General features: G+C 41.3%; 1 protein-coding gene across 2 annotated transcripts; it reads left to right on the plus strand.

The window, feature by feature from the left end:
* Positions 1-7,180: 7,180 nt before the first annotated feature.
* On the plus strand, positions 7,181-11,566 carry atf5b (activating transcription factor 5b). Of its 2 annotated transcripts, none has more exons than XM_037546888.1 (4): positions 7,181-7,409; positions 8,152-8,462; positions 8,650-9,787; positions 10,131-11,566. In XM_037546888.1, exons 2-4 carry the CDS (start codon positions 8,453-8,455, stop codon positions 10,315-10,317), a joined length of 1,335 nt encoding a protein of 444 aa, XP_037402785.1. In that variant the 5' UTR covers positions 7,181-7,409; positions 8,152-8,452; the 3' UTR covers positions 10,318-11,566. The 2 variants fall into 2 exon arrangements, with proteins under 2 accessions (XP_037402785.1, XP_017566509.1); XM_017711020.2 differs by having other exon boundaries at positions 7,182-7,409; positions 8,152-8,382.
* Positions 11,567-12,269: the final 703 nt, after the last annotated feature.

Genomic DNA, 12,269 nt, shown 5'->3' on the forward strand with positions numbered 1-12,269 from the left:
AGCTTAACTAACAGGAGAGAACCAGAAGGACACACAGACACGGCAGCACTCTGAAACAGTCTGGCATCCCTCCACTCCACCGTCCACAAACCTGAGTGACCGCGTGCGAGCAATCAGTGAAACTACACTTTTCCTTGGGCGGTATTCTGCCTTATAACACCTTTTAAAAGTACATTTTAGGCCATAAATGTATAAAAAAAGTGTCTTAGGCATCATGTAGTGTATTCATAATTGTTTAGTGTGATTAAAGTAACCTTTTAGAAGCATTAAACACTTTTGATGTCTGGTTCCCATCACAACCACTGTGAACAACTCTGATCTGGTAAGTTTCTCTAGAACGGAGCATTTCACACTAAACCCCTTAGAATTACTTCGTTTACATTTCAGTGACTTAATAATGTAAAATTTTGGTAAAATCAGCAAAAGCAATTAGACCACACATGACACGCTGCACCCATAACCAAACAAACAGGCACATATCTCTCCCAGATTTATTTTGGTGCTTGTTTCTTTTGTTTACACAAAATCCCTCTGATATACATGAGAAATTATGGATCCACAAAGCCAGACATGCCACACTATTCAAGCGCTCCTGGAACTGACGAGTAATCCAAACACAGGTTGGAACAGTAGCTGGTGCAAATCAATGTATTCACCGAATTGATTTCAAACATTTCCTTTTTTCCATTCCATTCCCATTCCGTGTGTGCGGTCACAGATACAGTGACTCACTGCCTCTGTAACGGTTTTCTAGACACACAAGCGCTTTACATATAATGGATGAAATGCACGCTTCAGGCACCACCACTGTCTAGCACCCACCAGGATGATGCAACTCCAGCTCGTGCTCTAGTATGCTCACCCCGCGCCGCTGTTCACTCAGGAGGTGAGGAGAGAGAATTAGCCGTTTGGAGATGGGAGATTAGCCCTGAGAGGTCATTATCAATGAGGACCAGAATGGAAAATTCCAACACCAGAGTTAACAGGCTTTTATCTCAGTGGAAAGCTTCTCAAACTATAAAGTGACCGTTCATTAAAAGGGCCCATGTTCCATTGTCCTTTCCCCCGAACTCCACTTATGACATTTGTGTGGTTTTATATACCAAAAACAGTCATAATTCACTTTTACAGCATACACACATACACATGGCTCACTTATCTCTTAGAATTAAACAGGCTGTTCTTACTGCTCTGATTCTGTGACTTTAAGACTGCCGTGGTTGGCTGTCCTGTATTGGGCCTCATTCATAAAGCTGTCCAAGCTGCAACACTGCTTGTAACTTCAATGGGAATGGGCGGGGCTAAACCGCTGTAGGATGAATGGCCAGGTACACGTATATAAATGCTTTGATATTTGTGATAGAAATTCCTAACGGAATATTTTTTCAGCTTTATATCTAAATATGAAAACACAAGTGAGTTTTCAAATGTATGGGCTGTTTAAATTTATGATAAATGCCCATAAATCGTTAATATACAGGACTGTGCAACACTTCTTGGCGCCTGAGCACAATGTTTAAAACCATTTATCAGAGCAATATGCGTGTGTATGTTTGTAAAAGCATCATATGTCATTCAAATGTGCATAAACGCAAAAAGTAACTAGAATTTATTATGTAAAAAAGAGTAGTTGATATCTTGAGCTAGTTTTCCCCTGGATGCTCCCAGCTATCACACAGATTTATTGAATTTATTCTAATATCAGTGGTTTTCTGATCAGGTTCTGCCCACATAAACAGCTTTTTAATTCCAGTTTTCTTTTTTTTTTTTTAATTTTCCAGATTTCTCAGGTGCCTAAAACGTTTGCACTGTACTGCAGATTGTATGTTATGCCTTTTCAACATATTTCATATTTTTTTTACCTGCATAAGCTTTGAAATATAGTATTTAAAGTGTTTGAAAATGATGATTGCATGATTCTAAAGAATGAATCTTGTTTAAATTCCCTCTGCTGTACTTGTGGGATTCACCACAGGGAACCTCATTACAGCAAACCAAAAACTGTACCGCACACAGACATCCTAATAAATGTTAACAGTCACTCATTATTAATTACAAAGAGTTTCCAGATGCCCTGCGGAAACAGTTACTCCACATCACATCTACTGAAAATACATCTGATTTTTGTAATATATTTATCATGCAGATAGATGTCTGACACTGTGTTTATAAGCATTCTGGTCAATTAATCTTAAAACCTTAAATCCATTTACTAACAGGAGCATTCATAATATAGTTCTACTATACACACTTGAAAAGGCATCTGCTATGAGGTTTATATTAGGGCTGCACTGATCATTAATTTTCATGACAAATTTAGATTTCTTTACAGCTTTTAGCCTTTTTTTAAACCCAACACTGTTCTTTAAAGACGAGAAATCAGTTGCCTGTTTAAATAAGATGAATCAAATAAAGAGCTCAAATGAAAGTAAGAGGCGCCTGGCTGTTCAGCACAATGAGTCAGGCATAATGATGCTACAACATTTTGGTACAGATGAAGAAGCAGCACATGCCCGACTACTGATCTCGTGTTCGGAGCAAAAATCTGCTGATTCCAATCTTGGAATTGTGCATCTATTCAACATAAGATGAAACGTTTGTGCCTCTGTATTCAGTCAATCACCATACAATTGTAATGGGGAGCGAGGAGGTGGACGCATATGCAGAGATAAGTGAGATTTTATTAAGGGCAAGTCCAAAATCAGGGTCATAACGGTCCAAAGTCAGATGGCCAACATGGAGAGACTGAGGGACAGACATGACGAACAGTACATCCAAACACTTCCAACAGGCCAATCAAACAGGCTTACGCAGAACGTCCAACAGAAGCATCAAACAGTACAAATCAAACAAAGACCAGCACAAAACTAATGAAAACACAGGGCTTAAATACAAGAGGGCTAACGAGGGTTCACAAGACACAGGTGGAAACACAGGTGAGAATAATTAGGGGTGGAGTCATGAAACAAGGGGGCAGGACTAGAAAACCAAAACAAACGCACATGGACAGGACTGGGAGGGGCCTATCGTGACAACAATACTATACATGTGTCCTAGATTTGATGTCATGGGCATATATAGCACTGTTTAAAAGCTTTAGGCATCTGATAAAATGCTGTTTAAAGTGTTTGTGTAGGAAAACACTAATTTCACTAACAATAAGAACCAATAACTGATATTAATCCAAAAAGTATTGAGTTTATGTATGTCAGTGTATTAGTTTAACTATTTCTAAACCTCTCCTTGTAACAGCCCGCTATTACTTGTAGTTATCATGCAGTACCTGGTGCAACTCATCAAAACTTTATTAAATTAAATCAATGAAATTTAAAGGGTCCATACCCTATATTTTTCTTGTACTTCTCTCTTTTCCTTGATGTCCATTTAAGATGTGTGTGTGGTTTAATGTTAGGACAGTCATAATTCAATCTAACCGTGTGGGTTCTTATAGCTTCCGTGTGAATGGGCGGAGATAAAATGGTGTAGGCTGAACAAGCGAATGTATGACATCACAAAAACAACTCATTTAAATTGGGCTGTTTTTGCTGCTTAATTTCCATGCAGGAATCACGTGGACTGGAGTGGAACTTCAACAATGTGTTCATAGCACATCAAACTGAGCTAAAAAAGTGAGGCTAATTCAATTTACCATCATATGGGCCATGGGTGGGGGTGAGGAGAGCTACTGAACCGAACCTGTTGTCTTTAACCCCTTAATTAGCCAGGGCCCACTGATGGGGCCTAAGTTATATTACACACTTCTAAGTGATAAGTGATACTTTTTTGATCCCACAACTGGGGAAATTCCACCTCTACATTTAACCCATCCATGAAGTGAAACACCACATACACACTAGTGAACACACACACTAGGGGGCAGTGAGCACACTTGCCCGGAGCGGTGGGCAGCCCTATCCACGGCGCCCGGGGAGCAGTTGGGGGTTAGGTGTCTTGCACAAGGACCCCTCAGTCATGAGCTGTCAGCTCTGGGGATCGAACCGGCAACCTTCTGGTCACAGGGCCAGATCCCTAACCTCCAGCCAACGACTGCCCCAAATATAACCTACACTGTAAAAATCGACTCATCAACCTAAAAATATTCTTCATGTAGTAACAAGCAACTGAACTAATTTAACTAAAAAATGACTTTGATTGAAAGAATCATTCACTCAGTGTTTATTTAGGTTGAATGAAACTAGTTAATTTACTTGGCACCACATGAAATATTTTGTTAGGTTGAATTAATGAGCCATTTTTTACAGCGTAAGAAGAGTTTAACCAGTTTGTATTGAAGTCCCTGTAGTTACTGAATAATAATAAATGCCTTTTGAAACAAGGAATTCCTGTTGTTTTACTGCAATTCTACTGTTTCTTTGCATTTATTCTAATTACCAGGTTGTAAACAATTTATTTAGGCACCTAAGGCTCAGTACTCTACATCCAGAACCACGGGAATTGTTTATGCCAGGAACTTCAGTTCTGGAGGGCCGGATTCCCGTGATTTTTCTTCTCAAGCACACTCGATTCAACTCATCAGCTAATTACCAGGTTTAGCTGTACTACAGCTGGGAAATCACCGAATTGTGCTGGTCTCCAACCCTCAGTCTCTCACTCCTGCTCTATGTAGTAAATGAGATGCTCGGCAATGCATGCTGCAAGACAGTCATGACAAGTTGACACGTAGTGTGCAATGTGACTACACTACAGACATGTGAACACACACACACACACACACACACACATAGCTCTTTCAACTTGTCTGTAAACGGGTCCTTCCAGTGGACAAGCTCAGATTGCATCACTACAGAATTATTCAAACTTTAGTATCAAATGCAGGAGCACAGAAACGAGCCCACAATGCTGTACCAAACTGAATCCACTCACCACTACGTCCTGAGCAGGCATTGTGTTTGTGATACTGACTGTGCCTTTGTGAGGACCCAATATATATTTTCTCATCTCCCGTTTAATATAAACAGCCACTTTCACACGTTGTCAGTTCTCTAACTGAATACTCACCATGTACCCCAGTGAAATCCATGCACTGATGAGCGGGGAAGAGCCGCTGACTGAAAGGTGATGCTACAAATCTCATTTATACCCTTTGAACCCAAACAACGCAGCAGCCTTCAGCACACCTTCATGTCCCGTTCCAGCTCACAATTCTCCCATTCCCTTCCTTTAGTGCATTCTGACAGGCTATTGATTATATATAACTGATAAGAGATCACTTGCCACCTTAGCAACAGACGGTTCTCACAGCCCACACGTGCATTTGTAATGTTACCCTGAGTTGCATATAAAACATTAATGGCAGCGGGATTCTTCGGGAGCTGGTGATGAAATTATGGTGTAACCTTTATCAATGTACCAGCAAACCAGCTATGTGCTGCTGGATATCACACCGCAGCTACAACAGGCTGCTCTTATTAATGCTACAGGAATGTCAGAAAAAGGCACAAAACTCTACATTCAGCAATTAGATGCAATTTGTGTGATTTGTTGACGAGAGAAATTCATGCTGTTGCGTTTTTGTAAATGCGCCCCCGTTTTAAAGCATGCCTGAAAAAGGGCTACAGTGAGCAATATTAGTATTAATATTAGTAATATCAGTCATGCTGGCAGATAAACATCTGTCGTGCTTTGTTTGTAGGTTGCATGCTTTATTTACAAGCCAGTGGAAATTTCTTTAACAACCCAGGGTCTAAATATTTACATCACATGGTCAATACGGGTTAACAGGTGTTCTGTGACTAATCCATTCGGGCGGTTTCTAAAAGGGATCTAAAGGTGGGTGCTCTGCAGGAAACTAGTGGTCTTTAATAACAACCATTAAGCCAGTTTAGATTAGACAGCAAAACTGTCTGGGTGTAAAGGTCGTCTTTAGCAGGGATGTTAAATAGGAGAACAACATTTGGACTTTAATAATAAGCATAGAATAATTGAAAATTGTAATAACTATGTATATAATAATCCTCCTATCTCTGTTTTGTCGTTTTTTGGGGGGTTATTGAGAGAATCTGTTGCTCTTTACACAGCGTGTTAACTTCATGATAAGTGGACCAACAGAAATGGGCCAAAATTACTTGGGGGTGGGGGGTGTTGGGGGGGGGCTGGTTCCATTGACTTACATGAAATATAAAGTATGTTTTTTTGGTTTTTTTTTGCTTTCTCCTGTAAAAAGCTACCATTTTTGCAGATACGAGGTTTTGATCTGACATTATAGTGATATATTAAAGTAATAAATACGAATAAGTGACATTTATCTGGAAATGGGACAGCAAAGTCCAGAGTGGATTATATATTTATTCATTATAAGATGAATGAATGAACTGGGAAACTATGAGGCTCTGAGTCATTTGGCAACAATTCACTTGCACTAGAGCAGCAAAGGGGAATTCAGCTTTCACTCAGCTCTCAGTCTGAACTCATCAGCCCGCTATGAAGCGCTGCCACCGCCTCACCGACTGCAGACAGCACGTTCCCCCAACACAGGACGCATACGACCTCGTTTGGTGGGACAATAATAATAATAACTGTCTGGCAGTTTAATGTGAGTACGCAACCAGAGCACCCTCAACTGCCCACATCACACACACTGGAACCTGCCCGTCACTCTGGGCTGTCTGTCAGAGGAGGAATGCAAACGTCTTAAACGTCATGTGGAGTAAAAGCTACGGACCAAAGAATAATTTTGCCCGGAGTGACACTCATTAGCCCCACAGCGTGGGCTGTAACCGGCTCTGGACATGTGTGGCAACAAAGTTTGAACATGGGCAAGACTCCAGTAGATCTGATGCAACAGGGCTGCAACCAGAGGTACCGCTCCAAAATGTAGAACTAGTGTCCTTCCTCGTCGTTAGCGACGAACTAGTCCTTTTAAAGTCTCGCGGCTTTCGTGGAGCGCGTCACTTTCCTCAACAATTTCCCTATCATTTAGTGGAAAGTGCCTCCTTTACAGTAAATCCACGCAAAAAGCAAAACAAGTTTAAAAAGAAAGGGCGAAAAAAAATTTAAAAATCAGAAACGCCCCCGAAACGTTTCTCGCGTGGCCGTTCGTGTAAACGTTGGTCTAAAGACCTGTACGGGTGGCGCCGTGAACGCGCACGGCCGCGATAAGCGCAGAAGCCCGGCGGGCGTTTATAGCGGCTCGTTAGAGCGAGTGCGCTACAGGGAGGACGCCGCGGAGGGATACGAGTGCGTGTGACGAGGCTGCTGTTTGAAGAGGCGTTGTGCTCCCCGGTCCCCAAAAAACTTTTCTAAACGTTTTTATTGCGGATCCGATCACATTGCGACATCAAATGGTTGTGACCGAAGACGGAGGAAGAGATGCTCCACTAATCTGAACCTCGTCATTTCGCCGTCGGAGTTTTCTGCGTTGACACCGCGCTTCAGTCCTTCGAAATGGAGTAAGTGTCAACTTTCATTCCGCAGGCTGCTCTTCCCAGGGATCGCTTTGTCTTGCTTTTAGGCGTAAAAGACGAACTTTTATTTTGTAAAATAATCGTTTTCACTTTTCAGCATCAGCAGCGAGTCGGGTCCACGTTGTTAGACCCTTCGACGGAGGTGGACTGAGTTCATTCCTACCTCCACTTATTGAACTAACTGCCTCCTCTACAGTTTCCCTCAAGTTTCTGATTGCATTGATTTTTCTCGGGTGTTGTCGTGTTTGTGTGCGTGTTTATTCAGCTGGCGACTGGCAGCTCAGCGACCATGTGACTGGCTTCAGATTCAGATTTGGCACAGATGTTGAGCAGATGAAGGGGATGAGTGAATGAATGATGAGTGGACCTGCTGGACTCGCTAACAATGGGTTCAAACTTCACCGTGAGAGTTATTTAGACTGTTTAGAAAGAGTTTATGTATAATTCATCATTAAAAAAAAAAAGAATAAAAAATAAAACAAACCAAAAAAAAAAACTGGACTTTGCTGCTGCTTACCTTTCTCCAGGACTGTTTGGATTCAGGTGAGCACTGATGAGACTGAACAGTGCAAAGGTGTAGGTGCAGGTGTTCAGTCATGGGGCATTTCAGAGTTTGACTCAGGTTTATAGCAGTAAATCGGAGGAACCGATGCATAAACTTTATCATTTGGGTGCAGATTGAGTTTGGTTTAAAAATGTCACTTTTTTTTTTGTTTCTGTCTCTTAGGTTTCACCTTTTCTCATCGTTGTGCCGCGTGACGCATTTCTCATGTTCTGACGCATTGTTCGCAATTCAGCATTTCAACCGAAACAGTGAACGTCCAGGCGGCATAGATCCTTCTCAGGAAAATTCTCCTCATTTGCACAGTCGACCTCAGAATTTTCTCTTTCCTACTGGCTAACGACGGCCAATCCTAGAAAAGAGGGGAGGAGTTAACACGGACATAGGACTTAATTGGTAAGCAGCGAGATGTTTTTTTTTATTTTACCCGATTGTCGGTGGAAGCCGCACTGCAGTATACGTGTTAATGGCGTACAGTAAGTAAAGCCATTGGCTTTTTTTTTTTTTTTTTGTGGTGTGTTTTTATCTTTGCGAATGAAATGCTTTTCTACCAAAACGGTAGATTTACCATTCAGCGTGACAGAATGCATGCAGTGAATAAATGAGTGGATGAAATGGTTTTACCTTACTTTACACTTGACGTGGTTTTTCTTTTCCTAACAGATTGGATGACGGAAAATTTTGACATCTACCCACACACGACCTCAACTGAATCATCTCCTGGTTCATCTATCCCACCATCACCCTTGGAGCACGATGTCCAGGTGCCCTCCGACTTGGAGGTAATGACCTCTCTCCTAAAAGAGGAACTCGCTCAACTTGAGGATTATTACCTATTCGAATCGACACCGATGAAAGTGGAGAAATGGCAAAAATGTGACAAAGGCTTACAAGCCATGGCTGCTCAGTCGTACTACCAGTTTCCCTGTACTTCGTACAATGTAAACCAATCCGAAACGAACCCCAGGCTTGTTACCCTAGCAACAGGGGAGCTCGACCTGAGAGGCTTCTGTGGGGGCTCGATTGGCAGACCAAAAACGTCTAGACCTGCCCCTTACAGCTATGTTCGGACCCACTCCAGTAGCCAAAGGATAGCATCAAATGGATGCAAAGACGTAGAAGTCTTTGAGAAAGAAACATGGACTTTCAAAGGGACTCATTCAGGTTACACAGAGATGGCTTTTGACCAGTGCTCTGTTGACAAATTTTTTGGGAAGAGCCATGCCAGTGCAAAGAAGGTCAGAGAATGTGCTATATTGCTAAAGGAAGAAGAAAAAAACTGTTTCACGGATGACGTTTTTTACAGAGCAGAGATGATGAAAGGTTTCGATACTGGTGCACCAGTGGACACTCACCACAAGAGAGAAGGTCAGGTTCATGGAATGAAGATGGGTGGTCATGGTCATGAGGGTGCCGCAATGCCAGTAATGCATTGCGGTGAGAATGGAAGCAGCCCAGCATTCAAACATTCAGAAGTAGCTGAATGTTACTTCAATCAGATCACTGCCAATTTAGAGCCATATCACGGCTTTATGAATGAGGTAGACCAATCAGTCAGAACTGGGGCTGTTGATTCCCTGAATAGTGGTTACTCACACCATGAATGCCTTGTAGATCAAAGCTTTGAATGTCTGTCTGGAGACAGTGTCAGATCGTTGGAGTTTCCAGCACAGAAACCAATGCACAGGCCAAGAGACAACTCATGTGTGTTCAAGCCAGACGTCAAAGTAGGTTCGATGGAAAGAAACCATGGAGAACGCAAGCAGAAGAAAAGAGACCAGAACAAGACGGCTGCTTACAGGTATGGTGTGTTGTGTCTTGACGGCATGTTTTCGAAAAGGAATGCAGATTAGTCAAGCCATGGAAACAGTAAATGTTTAATGTGTAGATTGGGATCTTGCACTCCAGGGAGCACAAGCCGGCAAGTCTTTGTAAAGAAGTGGTTATGAATCCATTCTCGGCTTTTTTAACAGGCAATCTTTTATAAAAGCCTGCATTGTTGCTGATGTCAAGAGCTTAGAGTCCTGTGGCTTGTGAGTAAAGTGCAAATTCTTTGGAGCCAAAGGTTGTTGAGATGTTGTCCTCAAAAAAAAAAATCACAATCATGCTGATCTGCACCACCTTTGTCATCATAACAACAACAGGTATCGTCAGCGTAAGAGGGCGGAGCAGGACTGCTTGGAGGAGGAGCTTCATGATTTGGAGGGGCGCAACAGGGAGCTCCGAGACAAAGCGGAGTCCGTAGAGAGAGAGATACAGTACGTCAAAGACCTCCTAATTGAAGTCTATAAGGCTCGAAGTCAGCGCTTGAAAGAGGATTCCAGTGCCTAAATCTGTTCTCACCACCAGCATTAAAAGATCAGCTCTTTCTGCAAGGACTTTCTAATAGGATCTGGCAGCATGCTTTTGATGTTCCAAGTAGTCGGCGAAGCTCATGAATTCAGTTCCTTATTTTTTTTCTTTCTGCTTAAGCACTGGAAGAGCAGGCCATACGATGTAACGAAGGACTTTAAATGTCTTGGAGCACTGTGATAATAGCCTAGAGCTGAAACAACTCTATTCTAACAATAGCGTTAAAGAGATTATGCATTCTATAAACCGTTATGATTCCGTCGAGTTTTATATTACATTACTTTATATTACATTGCTCTGTGCAAGTGAAACTGTTTGTACCAAAACAGGAGGAACAACCAGCTACTCTGCATATGCTAGCTCTGAAATGTATTTATTGTGATCATGCTAAAGGGTGGGGCGTGGTACAGCTTAGTAATACTTTGGACAAGATAACAAGAAGTTGTTGTTACTTTTGTATGCTGTAACTATAAAGAGCACTGTACTGTGGAGTGACAGGTCACGTCATTTGCTTTTCATCATTTCATGACCTTTTTTGTATGTTCACAGTTTATTTTATGTCACATCCATATTCCTGTACATACTTTTTGATTGTAGCTTATGTACTAACGTAGGATGCAGGAGAACTTTTTCAATAACAGAAGCTTTTTTCAATAACACTGAAAATACTGTACATTATCAACCAATGTACTGTGGTTTATAGCACATGAGTAAGATTATAGACTTCTTGGTGACTTCACTGGCTCAGGTATTGAATGCATGTCCGAAATACTGAAAAGCATGTTGGGTTACGAATTAACTGCATGACCCAGTATATGACTGCTTTGTGCATTATGATAGCAAGTAGACTTTATTTCTGCCTTCAATCCTCTTATCGTTATTTACTTGATAACATCATGCACCAAAAAATATTTGCTTAATTTCTGAGGCATGGAGCTGCATCAGTTAGTCAGTATGAGGGATTTGTTTGCTTTCTTGTGCAGGTTTGCGGCAAACAATCACTGTCATTTGCTGAAGAACTTAAAAAAAAAAAAAACCCTGTAGGCCTGATGTCATTTATATCTTTAAATATTCAGGTGCACATTAGGCCTACTTTATAAACAAGCCATGCCTAACAAAACTGATTGCAACATGAGCTCATGCACAGTTATTTCTGCAGGAAAGCCTGTGTGTGGTAACATGTATGTGTATTGGAATCAAATGGCACAATAAACGCAAACCAAATTAAGCTGTCGCATTTTTATATGCAGATATTGACACCGTGCATATTATGAATTTTGATCATTGTTCAGAGTGACTGGCGAGCGGCCCTGATCAGCGTTTTTATGATTTTGTTTTTGATATCTACACGTTATCAAAGTCTGGAGGCACACTAAGAAGACTCGCACCAGAGCCATAAAACAAAACTGACTAAATAGAAAAGTCATAAATCCCCGCTTTATGGTCATCAGACAGTTTTATTAATTTACTAGGTAAGGAAACTAGTAGATGAATTCATATTGCCTTTGTCTGTGTTTGCACAGAGACGACTCATAAAGCATTGGGATGAAACCAGGTGAGCAACAGAGCAGTTGTGGTACAATGAAAACATTATTTACAGTGAAGTTTGTTGTGTACGCGCAGCCTGGCCTCTCATTATCCTGCTAACTTGCCCTTTTTTCTGTGCCTAGGGCAATAACTTAGGTATTTCTAGAGACTACTGGAGCCTTAAATGCTATTCAATGGTATTTATTATAAAGCTATCACGAAGTTGTATGCAAAAGTTTGGGCACCCCAGTCGAGTGATATGCTTTGTTGATCTTCTAAGTGAAAATAAGTTATACATCCTCTACCGAGAACACTTTCACAGTTTCATGCACAATTACGGTTTATTTGATGTGTTTAACATAAAACATTAAAATATGGACTGCCAAACGTTACAGCACATTTTA

This window comes from Pygocentrus nattereri, chromosome 17 (genome assembly GCF_015220715.1).
Source record: "Pygocentrus nattereri isolate fPygNat1 chromosome 17, fPygNat1.pri, whole genome shotgun sequence".
NCBI classification, from domain to species: Eukaryota; Metazoa; Chordata; class Actinopteri; order Characiformes; family Serrasalmidae; genus Pygocentrus; species Pygocentrus nattereri.

Bases quoted from the DNA above. Each gene is read 5' to 3' on its own strand.
- atf5b (XM_037546888.1), top strand. The intron at 9,788-10,130 runs GTATGGTGTGTT...TAACAACAACAG, and splicing joins AACAAGACGGCTGCTTACAG to GTATCGTCAGCGTAAGAGGG.